This window comes from Salvelinus alpinus, chromosome 21 (assembly GCF_045679555.1).
Source record: "Salvelinus alpinus chromosome 21, SLU_Salpinus.1, whole genome shotgun sequence".
Lineage (NCBI taxonomy): Eukaryota > Metazoa > Chordata > Actinopteri > Salmoniformes > Salmonidae > Salvelinus > Salvelinus alpinus.
Genome location: NC_092106.1, coordinates 16,656,469 through 16,672,479, shown reverse-complemented (window position 1 = coordinate 16,672,479; position 16,011 = coordinate 16,656,469). Strand labels below are relative to the sequence as shown.

The following is a 16,011-nucleotide window of genomic DNA, read 5'->3' as shown; positions in this document are numbered from 1 at the left end:
TGTAAAAGAGTATAGCAGTAATAGGGATTACAGTTGTAAATCAGTAGCTACAGGTATACTGTTTAGGGTGCCCCACTCTGCTTAGCCCAAATCCTCTATAACTACCGCAGAATCTAAGATCTGTATCACCACTATCTACTTGGCGATTGTCCACGAAAAGCTTACCCTAAAGAGCGCTACTAATCTCACTGTCTCACTCAACAGTTACTAAACCTGAGCTGTCGTCAAAGGAAACAGCTTATCTCTCTAAACCTCTCTACAGGTGAACACACAGCCACACTGCACAGTCACTGGAACCAACTATCTCTTGTTAGAAGAATGGTTATAACCATCAGTTATAGCAAACTGAGTCTCACTGTGGTAACAGGACAGCTCGTGACTGATACAAATGAAACTACTACCACCAGAGGACAGGGTTCAGTAGTTAAAGACCTCAACCTCCCTGAGGGATCTATGACCACCCCAAAAAATTGCAGGAAGAGGGGAAATGAAAGAGGGAAATAGAGAGAGGAGGTGAGGGTGAGATGGAAGGAGAGGAATAGAGAGAGAGGGGGGTTCCAGGGGTAGTGAGGGAGAGCTTTATTTATACTTTGAATATATAAGACTGTGCCTCCCATTTGCATATATTCAATTATCACCTGTTTCTTATTTTTTCTTCCTCCATCTTTCTCCTCTCCTCTTTGCATTCTCTTATTAGCATCTTCTTATTAGCATCCTCTTATTAGCTCTGCCTCCTGCTCTCCCTCCATCTCTCTTGCTCTCCCTCCATCTCTCTGGCTCTCCTTCCAAGCAGTTTGAACGTGGTCCGTCCCTGAGATGGCTCGTTGAGGTTCCACCCCTCAGTCTCACTCCTCCATTCAGTCCACACAACAGAACTGGTCAGTTTACCAGCCTCGCCACCACAGGAACACAAGCACCGCTCACCTGCCCACTCACCTAACACTGGCACTGCCCGTGACCCCAGGCGCTCCCACAGTACAGCACCATGGAGAAAAACATATACAGTCAAGAATAGAGCAGGAGCAGTGGAGCAGGGACAGAGGCAGGATGACTTGCATGGGTACTTTACATTAACTAAGACTCTTCATGGAAAGAAGATCTCTAAGTGTCAGTATAGAGGATGTAGGGGTGCAGGCGGGAAGGTGTGTGAGTGTGTGCATGTGTGAAAGATCAGACAGTTGTTTGCCTCCTGGGTGAACATTTCCTTTTAGCCCTAGTGAGTAGGATGACAGTTGAAGTAAACCATTATCAAAATGTCCATCTTAGTTTCTGATTGATGCCCTCTACCAAAACACCAGTTCCTTTTCCTCTCAGATTATCCCCTGGTACACTAACCTGGCCATAGACAGATTCTTGTTCAACAGCCCAGCCTGCCTTATCAAGTGAAATCTAGAGACCTTGGAATTAGCAACTAATGACTTTGGTGCTTGAAGTTTTGGCAAATAAATATATGCCTCTTATGTAGTGAGACCAAGCAATACCTTCATATTATCTGACACACTTTTCTTGAGCTGTTCAATATTGAAATGGATATTTCAATCTAGAACAGGTACACCCTATTTTCTTAAAATATCTTGGTTGTTGGTTTGCCATTGAGCGTTACTGAAGAAGGCAGCATAAAAAAGTATGCACAGAGCCTAATTGTCTTGTGAGATGGAAGCTGAAGCATGGCAAGGGTATCAGAGACCCAAGCAGACTCCCCAGAGACACAGAGGGGTGTCTGCGTGGAGAGAGACCCCAGGAGAGTGATCCCTGAGTAAGGGGTTGTGGGGAGTGAGGAGCCCAGGGCCAAAAGAGGTGGGGGTAGTTGGGGAAAACAGGGTCTGGGAGTGGGTTACAGGGGAGAAAGAGAAAGAGAGAGAAAGAGGGTCATGGTCAGGTGAGTGCAAGGTAAAAGTGCTCTGGTACCACCCACTTGTTTCCCCCCACCTACGTTCTCTACCTGCCCCCTAGCCCCGGGTCGGACCCCGTCCCACAGAGGTAGAGTAACCCAGACTATGATCAGGTGTAGAGCTCCAAATGGACTTCTCTATGACCCTGTGGAGAAAGGACAGGCTTTAAGTCATCGAAGAACCATTAGAAAATCTTTTAAAAACCACCCACACGTTCACTCTCTCTCTCTCTCTTTCCAACACACAGGGTTTGGTTTTCTATCCATTGTTTTAGGCCTACATCTTACTAAAAAAGAATAGCTGAAAAAGAAAGTTTAGCAACACACATTTTCTAGAGAATATGCCAAAACCTTATATTTTATAGAAGTTTAAAAAATCTAGGGCCAGGATTGAATGCAAGGCACGTAGCATACATAAGTGCTAATACAAATAAGCATTAAACAACTTATCAAATATCCATTCATTACATGAAGGAAAAATACAAGTTATTGAAAAACGTTTGATTTCTTTTTCATCAAAACAGGCGCATGGTTAGTATAAAGGTCTAGTTCACCCAAAACATTTTTAACACCTATTCCACTTTAACATAGAGATGCAATACTTACTTACGAGCATGTTTTAACTATTTGCTAAATATTAGGCTATAGTCAGACTTGCCTCAAAATCTACAGTATGACGGCAAAAATACATATTTACCAGCATCAGGTGTTGGCCTTGTCTTGTGTCCGGTCAGTCTCAGTAGTCACTGTTGATTGAGAAAAGGAGAGAACGAGAAATGGAGCAGATGAGAAGAGGGCTGAAAAGAATGGCAAAGAGAGAGAGGGATAGAGATTTTTATAAACAACAGTGATATATGGTAAAATGATGCTTGTTTATGTCACATTAACAGTATGTCTTTGAGAATAGGTTGACAGGGGGACCATAGGTTATGGTTGAGCGATCAGTTCTACCATCATCCATAATGGAGCACAGTGATGTCAAGCCACACACTTACTGATGGTAACCCTGACCTAGAAACCTGACCTGACCCCACTCCCCTGGGCTCCTGTGTGTTCAAATCCTGCTCTCTCCTGCCCTCCCCCTGTTCCTAACATCCCATAGCCACTAGGTGGCAGTGTTGTTTGATAAAATAAGTCACTGAGGCCTCCCCACCAGTCCTGTTCCTTGGATACACACAACAGAACCCAAAGCTTATTTGTCCTGAGCTACTCTTGCACACATATTTACATAACATAGATAGGTCTGCAATGTGAAACACCATGATTCATATTCATTTCTCTGCTGTCTTTTATCTATAGGTAGAGGACAATCTCATTATCTGATGGTACATGACAGAAAGACAAGTGGAACTGGGGAGGCAGTTTTAACCCTAACCATCTCTCCACATGCATAACCATATACATGGTGACATGCCTAATCTGTGTGTGGTGTCGTCATGTAAGGCTATGGGCTATGAACTTACTAACCAACCCTTCTGGGGGTGACTATCGGTCATACTCTCCCATGCCTCCTTATTTTCTCTTTAGTTTGAATCCAGTAGCGATCATGTGAGGTTGAGTTTGCTCAGGGCGTGATGGAATTCTATAACTCCATGGCCAGTCTATTACCTAGCTCACCTCGTCTCTGGAGATGAGGGGACAGCAGGGAGGGGCGTCCAACTGTCCACAAAAACAGGTGCTCACCATGATCACCTCCATCTTTGCATAGTAGAAGGGAGATGTACACCTGTTCAACCAAAAAGGACCCTTTCTTCCTCTCTCCCACAAATACACCGGCACGCACACTAGTCTAATGACTGACCTCAATGATTTCTCCACCCAACCCGGTAAAGCAAACAGACTACCCTCAAAACAAACAGTACAAATGGCACGTGCTTAGTGTTAGGCTTTCTTTGCTGTCTGTGATTGTGTGTGTCTATCTGAGAGGACCAGAACAAATCCAATCTGATGAAAACGAACCAAGAGAACAGATAGATTCACTAGTAAAATAATTATCCATGAACAAACTCTCATTAAAGATTTACATGGCTTTGATAGTAAATCTGTATCATGTTTAGATGTGTCTTTCTTTCTCTCTGTGAGTAAATGAAATTGGCACCCTCTGCTCCTTGTCAATCACAGTTCTCACTAAACAAAAGCTTTGCTCATTACCATGGGGACAAAGTCAGTAATGCCACAACCCTGCACTCGACTAAAACTGTATGAGTGAGTGAATGGATAGGTGGAGTTACAGCAGGGTTTCCCAAACTCAGGACCCCAAGGGGTGCACGTTTTGGTTTTTGACCTAGACCGTGTTTGGGAAACACTGAAATACAGACTGTAGGTGTGCCCTAACAACTGTGTTGTGTTTTACATAAGAAATGTAGGCCTTCAAAACCTGATCAATATCATACTGACGGATCACACACGGTGTGTGTGTGTGTTTTTGTGCTTTTACTATAGCAAAACAAGGATAATTCAGACAAGTGGGGACATTTTGCCGGTCCCCACAAGGAAAAAGTATATTTTAGGCTTAGGGGCTAGGTTTAAGGTTAGGGTTAGGGGTTAAGGTTAGGGTTAGGTTAAGGGTTAGGTTTAGAGGAAATAAGATTTTGAATGGAAATCAATTCTTTGGTCCCCACAAGGATAGTAAACAAACGCACGTGTGTGTGTGTGTGTGTGTGTGTGTGTGTGTGTGAGAGAGAGAGAGAGTGTGAGAGAGAGAGAGATGCTAAGAATTGTCCTGTGAGAAGCAACAACAAAGCAAGCCAAGAAAGGTGAGAGGTTCAAACGTAAACAGTGTTACTTAGCATTGGGCCCATTGTGGATGTGTTTACAGAGTTAGCGTCAAGACCGATAGCTCTCTTTATTTACATTTGATCATTAGATAAGGGAGTTCTGATTTCATCTACTGTCACTAATGAAGCATAACCCATTCTGGAGGGGAAGGGAGGGGCGGAGAGGATAGGGTTCCTGTGCATTGTTTCACTCAATATGATTAATTGAAATTCATCTGCAATAATGAGGCTCTTTCAGAGCAGGACAGAGAAAAGACTGGCCTCTGCCTGGAGAAGTGGAATACAATTTTGATCAGGTAGTTTTTTATTCAATAATTTTTTCTGTTCACTTACTATTTTACCTAGCCCTTATCAATAGCTCTTATCATATCAATGTATAATTTACAGTGCATGGAGAATGCTGTTAATTCTATTTGAAAAGATTAAGTAGATGTTTTTTTCACTTGGAACCTGTCACGTTCGTTATAATGAGTGGACCAAAGCGCAGTGTGTGTAGAGTTCCACATATTTATTGAGGTGAAACTTCAAACAACAAATAAATAAACTAACGTGCAGTTCGAAGTGCACATAGCACTAAACAAAAACAATATCCCACATCGCAGGTGGGAAAAATGACAACCTAAGTATGAACCCCAATTAGAGGCAACGATCATCAGCTGCCTCCAATTGGGAACCATACAAACACAATAACTAGAAAACCCCCCTAGTCACGCCCTGACCTACAACACCATAGAGAACCCAGAGGGCTCCGGGCCGTGGACCGTCACTGGAAGCTCCGGACCTTTGACCGTCGCTGGAGGCTCTGGACTGTGAACCGTCGCTGGAAGCTCTGGACTGTGACCCGTCGCTGGAGGTTCCGGGCTGTAGACCGTCACTGGAGGCTCCGGACTGTGGACCGTCACTGGAGGCTCTGGACTGTACACACGCACTGGTGGACGAGTACGGGGAGCCGGCACAGGGCGTACCGGGCTGGGAAGGCGCACTGGAGGCCTGGTGCGTGGAGCGGGCACAGGTTTCACCGGACTGATGACACCTCTTCAGGGCGAGTGCGGGGAGTCGGCACAGGACGTACAGGGCTGGGGAGGCGCACTGGAGGCCTGGTACGTGGAGCCGGCACAGGTTTCACCGGACTGATGACACGCTCTTCAGGGAGAGTGCGGGGAGCCGGCACAGGACGTACCGGGCTGAGGAGGCGCTCTTCAGGGCGAATGCGCTGCAGAATACACCTAACCAACATCTCTCTCCGATCTCCCTCCTCACACTGCTCCATTGACTCCCCGACAGTCTCTAGCTCTCTCCTCGACTCGACCGACCGCCCGTTGTGCCTCCCCCCCCAAAAAAGAATCTTGGGGTTTTTGTGGCCGCGGACCCCGGCATTGTCGCTGTCACACGCACATAGCACTAAACAAAAACAATATCCCACATCGCAGGTGGGAAAAATGACAACCTAAGTATGATCCCCAATTAGAGGCAACGATCATCAGCTGCCTCCAATTGGGAACCATACAAACACACCAACATAGAAACACAATAACTAGAAACCCCCCCTAGTCTCTATGGTGTTGTAGGTCAGGGCGTGACAGAACCGGCAGGTTCGCTCGACCCTATTCATGGCTTCTTTGCGCGTAAAGGTGGTGGAATGAAGTCAAGGTCAGAATACGGTAGACACATACAAGGAAGCCCACGTCGACCTCCGACAAGACATCAAACATGCAAAGGACAATATAGGAGGAAGTTGGGATAGTATTACGCTGGCTCCAATGATTGTCCTATGTGGCAGGGCTTGTAGATGATAACGGATTACAAAGGGAAGCCCAGCCATGAGTTGCCCAGCGATGCACAATTCCCAAATGTGCTAAATGCCTTTTTTGCAGGCCAGCTGACAAGTGTCTTCACAGACATTTTCAAAATCTCCTTGTCCCAACATGTTTCAAGCAGACCACCATTGTCCCTTTTCCCAAGAGCTCGAAGTTAACCTGCCTAAATAGCACTCACATGTGTCATGACACACATCAACACCATCATCCCAGACACTCTAGAAACACTCCAATTCACATACCACCCTAACAGATCCACAGATGACGCAATCTCAATTGTACTTTACGCTGCCCTCTCCCACCTGGACAAGAGCGGAAATAAATATGTGACAATGCTATTCATAGACTACAGCTCAGCGTTCAACACCATAGTCCATTCCCAATCTAGGGACCCTGGAACTGAACCCCTCCCTCTGCAACTGGATCATGGACTTCCTAACAGGCCGGACCCAGGTGGTGAGGGTAACAACAACACCTACGCCACACTGACCCTCAACACGGGGGCCCCACAGGGGTGTATGCTTAGTCCCATCCTGTACTCCCTGTTCACCCACGACTGTGTGGCCACGCACGACTCCAACACCATCATCAAGTTTGCTGACGACACAACATTGGTAGGCCCAATCACCGACGGCAATGAGTCAGCCTTACAGGGAGGAGGTCAGAGACTGTGTGGTGCCAGGACAACAACCTCTCCCTCAACGTCAGCAAGACAAAGGAGCTGATTGTGGACTATAGGAGAAAGAGGGGGAAGCACACCCCCACCCACATCGACGGCGCTGTAGCGGACCGGGTGGAGAGCTTCAAGTTCCTTGGTATCCACATCACTGGATATTTAAAATGGTCCGCACACAACGACACAGTTGTGAAGAGGGCACGGCAATGCCTCTTCCCCCTCAGTAGGCTGAAAAGATTTGTCATGGGCCCTCGGATCCTCAAAAAGTTCTACAGCTGCACCATCGAGAAGATCTTGACTGGCTGCATCACCGCTTGGTATGGCAAATGTAACGCCCTTGACCACAAAGCGCTACAGAGGGTGATGTGGACAGCCCAGTACATCACTGGGGCCGAGCTCCCTGCCATCCAGGACCTCTATATCAGGCAGTGTCAGAGGAAAGCCCAAAAAATTGCCAAAGAATCCAGCCACCCAAGCCATAGACTGTTCACTCTGCTACCCTCCGGCAAACTGTACCAGAGCGTTGGTTCTTGGACCAACAGGCTCAGAGACAGCTTCTACCCCCAAGCCATAAGACTGCTAAATAGTCAATTCATGTTACCCAAACTATCTGTACTGACCCTACGCACGCTCACTAGACTATATACACACACTCACAACACATTACACACTTTTACACTCATCATTTTCTGCTGCACTGTTCTTTATTTTACTCTTCCTAATTGTGATGCTTAGTCACTTTACCCTGCCTTCAGGTACATATCTAACTCAAATACCTCATAACCCTGCACATTGATCTGGTACTGGTACTCCCTATATATAGCTCCATTCTTGGATATATACTATATCCCTCTTATGTTATTACATTTTTGTTACTCTGCATTGTTAGGAAGGGCTCATAAGCATTTCACAGTGAAGACAACATATTTTACATTTGAGTCATTTACCAGATGCTTTGATCCAGAGTGACTTACAGTAGTGAGTGTACACATGTTTGTACTTTTCCCCCTACTGGTCCCCCGTGGGACTCGAACCCACAACTCTGGCGTTGTAAGCACCATGCTTTACCAACTGAGTCACACGGGACCCCTAGTTGTATTCGGCGCATGTGACAAATACAATTTGATTTGACTTGACCTCTGCCACACGTCCATTTCTTTGATCTCCACCCCAAACATCTTGCTGGCACTGGCATTTCCCACATTCGCACATAAAAATAGAATAATGTTCTATTTACGCCCGCATAACTCAGGTCTTAATTTTCCCCATAGAGAAAAGATATGTATTATTCCTGGAAAGAATAAGGTGGTGGTGTCCAGTTCCAGGTTATGAAACAGCAACAGAGCCAGCCTCTTTAAAAACAGAAACGTAAATGTGAATTTTCAGTTTCCTTCACCGTTCATCCTTTTTAGCCCTCATACTACCGACTGAGGTCATTTTGAACACAGAGACATATTTTTTTTATCATAGCCTAAAGGTGGTTTATTCAATTCTTCAATTTTTTCTGACTTTGTCAGTCAACAAATTCTTAACAAATCAAAATCATTATTTAGTGTTTCTGTATCAATATAGACTTAAACACTTTTTAAAGTCCTTTGGGGACATTTTAACCCCAGCCAAAAACACATAATTCCACCTATAGTCATTTGATAGATAAGAACTTTATTTGAATCTATGTTTCTCTGTAGACATAGATTCACCGGAGGGTGACCTGTATCAGTGATTTTGACCAGATAAACTGATCATTTGCAGAGATACAGCTCCCGATGTACTCACCCAAGATTGTACTTTTCTACACCACATATCTATCGTATGACTATGTACTAATCCAAAATTACCTTATTCTTGTACATATAAATATCTGCCAATGGTATACAACGTCTGCCAATAGTATAAATAATTAATAGAACTGCGATACAGAACTTAGATACACTCAGAATCTACACGGGAGCTGTACTGGTGTTGCCTGGCTACAAATCCACATTGCTCCGGCCAAACTGACATTTTGTCTCCACAATGAGTCTGGATTTGCCTCCCCCCTACAATTTCTAGAATGGGAACACATTCTGACTGTTTGGATTGGTCCCAGAAACCGACAGGTTGGGCCAGAACCGGCCTACATGCTGACGTTATCAACTTTGATACTCTGACTGGTTAGATCAGTTATAGACGATCAAATCGCTGATACATTTGTTTTGTACAACTCCCCTCATTTTGAAGTCACACAAACGACTTCTAGGATGGCAGATTTAGACAATGCATGTAGCGATCGATAGAGCAGCGGAATTCATTTCAGGCTGAGTATTCAGGCAAGTACTGGTGTGTATAACTGGTTATAACTAGGTATAAATGTGTACAAAATCTAAATGAAAATGTGTACCAAATCTAGATATATGCTTAGTTGCAGTCAAAACAACTCATACAAGTTTGTATACTTGGTAGAACTGTAATACAGAAACCAGCCACCCTCTGAATGTACACATGGTGCTGTATTGGTGTATATTCTTACGGAAAATGTTATATAAATAGCTGAACTCCTATAATATCCTCCAATATTCTATATATGCAACTTGTAATGGTATTTGGGTTGCTATAACATTTGGTTTGAAGTGACTTTAAGGATTTGGACATGCTTTTTGAAGCATCCTACTCACCATTGGCCATACCATTCCCATTGTTTCACTAGCAGCGATGCTAATGCTGGCTGTGGGGTAAGTAAATTTAAAAAACGATATATAACCATATTTTGATCATTATCACTGTTTGTCAATAATATTAAGTATATTTCAAATTCTGGTGTATCGCTAAACGATTCTACCAACTGATCGTAAATCAACTTTTTAGTACTAATGTGGACTGTACTTTGGAAAAAAGTTTTATAATATTTTGATAAGACTTGCTATGATATTTGCTTCATGATTGTATGATCGGTAGTCCATGTATGTAAAATATGTTGGTAGTATGAGGGTTAAATGTCACAATCCCTTTTAAGTGACATGAATTATATAACTTCATTGTCAGGTTGGTGTCTTGTATTGGGTCGTTTATTCTTGTTTACCTTTGTCATATGTCCGTCTGGAGTATTAGCAATGGTCATAACACTTCTCTACATATTTACAGGGTTTTCAAGTTGTTTTGGTGAACACAATACTTCCCATTGTCTACGGTTCAGAGTATACATGTGACATTATTTAAGAGCAAGATTAACAGATGCATAGGCAGAGAGAGAGAGGGAAATAAATGTACAGTAGTCTCTTCTTCTAGGCTTTACACCAGCCTGGTAGCCTACTGTGGTAAGAAGTAACAGTCCTCCTTAGGAGAATAATAATACGCCTCCAGATAAAAGGATGTGTGTAAACCAAACCCCTGGTCACTAATTCCTGTACTCTGAGGGGGAACTGATTGGGTGGCACAGCCCTCTCAACACCCTGGACTCACAGCTGTCCCTTAGAAGTGGAATGTGCCACCCAGGCTTTTGTTGTCATTTTGATATGTTTTCAGTCATGACCACTCTGCAACCCCATTTACATTATACAGTAGGTCAGCAGGCAATAATATTTTCCTGTTATATAATATACTGTACACAAATATATTAACACTAAACATACTGTGCAAGATCAAATCAATACACTTGACTCAAAACAGCTGCACTGAAATCAACACTACTCTGTTTCTCTAGTTTAGGTCTTGAATGCAAATACAGTTAAATGTAAACACCAACAGATATTTCTTTCACATTTGTAAAATTGCTTTATTTCTGAAGAATCCAGTGATGAGAGACAAATATACCATAGATATCAGTAAATGTTTAAGGCCACACAGTGATCCATTGTCCTAACGCAACTCTGTGATCAAGCCATCAGAAATGTCTCGACCACTAATGATTAGGCTTACTGAAAGGATATAAAAGCACTTTCATTTTCCCCCCTCATCAATCTACACACAATACCCCATAATGACAAAGCGAAAACAGTTTTTTAGATTTTCTTGACAATTTCTTTAAAAAAAAAAAACTGAAATATCACGTTTACATAAGTATTCAGACCCTTTACTCAGTACTTTGTTGACGCACCTTTGGCATTTTTTACAGCCTCGAGTTGTGGGTATGACGCTACAAGCTTGGCACACCTGTATTTGGGGTCCTCTCAAGCTCTGTCAGGTTGGATAGGGTGTGTCGCTGCACAGCTGTTTTCAGGTCTCTCCAGAGATGTTAGATCGGGTTCAAGTCTGGGCTCTGGCTGGGCCACTCAAGGACATTCAGACACTTGTCCTGAAGCCACTCCTCTGTTTTCTTGGCTGTGTGCTTAGGGTCGTTGTCCTGTTGAAAAATTAACCTTCGCCCCAGTCTGAGTTCCTGAGTGCTCTGGATCAGGTTTTCATAAAGGATCTCTTTGTACTTTGCTCCGTTCATCTTTCCCTCGATCCTGACTAGTCTCCCAGTCTCTGCAGTTGAAAAACATCCACACAGCATGATGCTACCACCACCATGTTTCACCGTAGGGATGGTGCCAGGTTTCCTCCGCTTGGCATTCAGGCCAAAGAGCTCAATATTGGTTTCATCAGACCAGAGAATCTTGGCAAACTCCAAGCGGGCTGTCATGTGCCTTTTACTGAGGAGTGGCTTCCGTCTGGCCACTCTACCATAAAGGCCTGACTGGTGGAGTGCTGCAGAGATGGTTGTCCTCCCGGAAGGTTCTCCCATCTCCAAAGATGAACTCTGGAACTCTGTCAGAGTGACCATCAGGTTCTTGGTCACCTCCCTGACCAAGGCCCTTCTCCCCCGATTGCTCAATTTGGCCGGGCGGCCAGCTCTAGGAAGAGTCTTGATGGTTCCAAACTTCTTCCATTTAAGAATGATGGAGGCCACTCTGTTCTTGGGGATCTTCAATGCTTCAGAAATGTTTTGGTACCCTTCCCCAGATCTGTACCTCGACACAATCCTGTCTCGGAGCTCTACGGACAATTCCTTCAACCTCATGGCTTAGTTTTTTCTCTGACATGCACTGTCAACAGTGGGAGCTTATATAGACAGGTGTGTGCCTTTCCAAATCATGTCCAATCAATTGAATTTACCACAGGTGGACTCCAATCCAGTTATACAAACATCTCAAGGATGATCCATGGAAACAGGATGCACCTGAGCTCAATTTCAAGTCTCATAGCAAAGGGCCTGTATACCTATGTAAATCAGGTATTTCTGTTTTTCATTTTAAATAAATTTGCTATGATTTTTCTTAAAAACCTGTTTTTGCTTTGTCATTATAGGGTATTTTTAATAAGACTGTAAAGTAACAAAATGTGGAAAAAGTCTAGGGGTCTGAATACTTCCTGAATGTACTGTACATGGCCACAAGAGAAAACAAATTGTTTTCGTAATTTACATTGTAAGCAGCCAAGCTTTACCAGTGCATATAAATATCAATATAAATATAGTTACAAATCATATACAAACTAAATCAGAAGGTCCTTAAGTCAATGACAAAACAAAGCCTGAACCAGAGAGCTAATATTTCCTCTTGCCAAGCATAGCAACCGTAAAAACACTGTGGATGGGGGACAGGGCTGTGCACACAAGGATATGATTGTTCAGTTTGATCAATGTATTCATTGACAAATCATCAGACATATTTAGGGTTGGGAGGAAAATTTTAAAACCTTGTAATCTTTGCCTGGTCTCAATGTCTCTGATTACATTGTATAGCAGGAGACTAGTCTAGGGAAAGATTTGCTTTATGACTCAGTAATTGGAGTGCAGTCAATCACTCCAGTGCAGTCAGTCATCATTAGCATTGTCCAGTGGGTTTAAGTGCATGTAAATGTATTGTGATCGGTAATGTCTCACCCTATATCAGACAGCCGTCAACAGTCAGAGATAAGTGGCATTACCTGCAGGCAAATGCAAAACACAGAGATGTGATATGCATTCACACTATTACAGAGTGAGAAGAATAAAAAAGAACAAACCACATTTCATATTTCTGGAAAAAACAAGGCGTTTCACAGCAAAGGTGTGAAAGTAGCGTACAGTGATGTATAGTATAATACCAGGGGTAAGGGGAAACATCCTAAACTCAGCCTTCCTTTGCTGAGTAGGTAGTAGAGTATTGTGGATTGTGGGAGTAGTGGGTGACTGTATGGTGAGAGGGTGGTGAGAGAGAACTGAGAGGTCAGACAGCCATCGAGTCAAGTGAGGTCAAGGTCAAATGTCAACATCTTAGATAGGGGGTCCTCCCTTCTCATTCCCAATCTCCTTCCTGCCATCCATCCCATCCATCCACTGCCTAGTTTATGAGTGGCATGGTGCTTTCTGGCTGTTCCCCGCAGATTCCGGAGAAGAACTTGTGTGCCAGACACACGTGTACAGGCACGAAGGCGTAGGAGGTGTAGATGACCATGGCCATGGAGGAGAAGAGGACAGAGTTGAAGATGGACTGCTCCCAGGGCTCAAGCACATATATGCCTGTGATGAGCAGGTACTGGTAGTACAGCCAGTCCAGGTACTCCTTCAGGTATTTAAAGTCCATCCTCATGCTGCTCCATTGGTCAGGGTGAGGATGGGAGAGGGAGGGGCAGAGAAAGGAACAGAGAGAGCAAGATAAGAGAGAGGGAAGGAGGAGAGGAGGGATAGGAAGATAGGAGAGAGAGAAAAAGAAAGAGAAATAAAGGGAGGGAGAAAGAGAGAAAGGAGGAGGGTGGCAGTGATAATGGCAGCAGGGGACACATAATGGACATGAACACAAACAAACACACAAGACAGACAACACAACATCAATCATGTGGAAAGATATACAGTTAGTCGACTCACCTGATAGAATTACCCCTATTTTCCCAGGAGGCATCACCAATTGCAAGAGGGAAAACACTTCGTAGCTGAAAAATGAGTTTACCATGTGTGTGTGTGTGTGTGTATGCATGCATGTGTGTTGGGGGAAACTCTTTGTTCAGTGATATAACCTCAAGTGTTTGTAGTAGTCTCATTATAAACCCTAGTCTTCTTCAGCTTCAGTGTGCCTGCTACTCTGTAATTACCCATGTCTTACATACCTACCATATCCTTGAGGGAGGAAACAATGCAAAATGGTATTAGAAAACACATTAAATTGTGGGTCTGTGTTTATTAATGAGAAGGTCCAGGGTCAATCATAGCCCATGTCCCCTGGGGGCCACAGGGGTCTCTCTGGTGGAGAGGACCTGTAGAAATTAGCTCCTGAGAGCCCCAGACAAGGTCAATTAAATCTGCACGCATGCACAGTACACACACACACACACACACACACACACACACACACACACACACACACAGTGTTCCACTCAAACAGCACACTTGGCACCTTCCTTTTTATTGTCAATGATGTCAAAAGGGTCCACCACCATACAGATGGTGGAAAGGAACAGACATTTACTCTACTTCCACACAGGGTAATTTACATTAAGTAGCTAGGGGCACAATAGGAAAGCCTCTGTCTCAGAGTCAGAAACTCACCTGACACCAGTGCACACTTCTTCACCAGAGTAATAGCCTACTCATTAATAAACAGTTATGGACCAAATAGATAAAAACACACACTGTGGCATGTCAATAAATAAACCTAAAATCTAATCCAAGCATGTGTGCTGGTTTTCCAGGTCCTTTCCTGTTACACCTCTCTGATAAATAATTGTGGCTATCTAATGCCCTAGAGAGACATTGTGTAACAATTGAATAGGCCTTCTCACATGAATGTAGTCTACATGCTAGCCTACATGCCTATACGACACAATAATAATCTGTAACAATCTGTAGGCCAACAAAAAACAACAATAAGGATCCTATAAAAGTGAGCTCACCTCTCTGTCTGATAACGTGCTGCTGACCGCGCTCCCTCGGTTCTACTGGATAAAGTGAGCTCACCTCTCTGTCTGATAACGTGCTGCTGACCGCGCTCCCTCGGTTCTACTGGATAAAGTGAGCTCACCTCTCTGTCTGATAACGTGCTGCTGACCGCGCTCCCTCGGTTCTACTGGATAAAGTGAGCTCACCTCTCTGTCTGATAACGTGCTGCTGACCGCGCTCCCTCGGTTCTACTGGATAAAGTGAGCTCACCTCTCTGTCTGATAACGTGCTGCTGACCGCGCTCCCTCGGTTCTACTGGATAAAGTGAGCTCACCTCTCTGTCTGATAACGTGCTGCTGACCGCGCTCCCTCGGTTCTACTGGATAAAGTGTATTGCAGGACACCAGAGAGAATGGCCTGTGTCCCACTACAGTTACGCTGCTTTGTGTAAAAAGCTGCACTACCTGTTCACCAATATAGCCTACATGTAGCAGGTAATGTTCTTTACACCACACCCACTACTCTCTCTTTCCCTGGAGTTGGGTTTTTACAGACAGAGCGTTGGGTGGACAGAGTGTTGGGTGCAAGTGTGTCTTTAAATGAACATCTAAATAAAGCAGGATTCTTCACAAATAGGGCTAATCCATAGTCGTTAAGTCAGTGGAATAGTAATCAAAACTCTGTCCTGCATTATTGGATAGGAGACACATGACGCGCTTGTCCAGGCAACTTTTGTATGGCATTCTCATAGAGAACGATAGAGGACTCTAGTGGCCAAAAGCCTGTTTTAGCATGGGCAGTGTATTCGAGGATTTTTGATATTTTGAAGTAATCAACTGAGTGGGACTTCCTATGGGTTAAGGAAGGATCACATAATGAATTATACTTGTGAGCAAACATTCCATAACTGCAGGTGGCAGTAAATCAACAACCTTGGCTTTATACCTGTTCAAACAACACTCCAGGTGGCAGTACGCACCCTTTTAGTTTGTTTACCAACTCTTAGAATTAGTAGAAGAAAATTGACTACTTCAAAA

The 16,011-nt window shown here is 43.9% G+C and overlaps 1 protein-coding gene across 1 annotated transcript; it reads right to left on the bottom strand.

Annotated features, from left to right (window-relative positions):
* Nucleotides 1–10,917: 10,917 nt before the first annotated feature.
* On the bottom strand, nt 10,918–14,386 carry LOC139547927 (uncharacterized). Its single transcript, XM_071357124.1, has one exon. It carries the CDS (start codon nt 14,073–14,075, stop codon nt 13,443–13,445), a length of 633 nt encoding a protein of 210 aa, XP_071213225.1. The 5' UTR covers nt 14,076–14,386; the 3' UTR covers nt 10,918–13,442.
* Between the last annotated feature and the right edge of the window lie 1,625 nt (nt 14,387–16,011).

What these genes read in the sequence shown, in the direction of transcription:
- LOC139547927 (XM_071357124.1), bottom strand. Translation starts at nt 14,075, where the DNA reads ATGCATACACACACACACACACACATGGTAAACTCATTTTTCAGCTAC.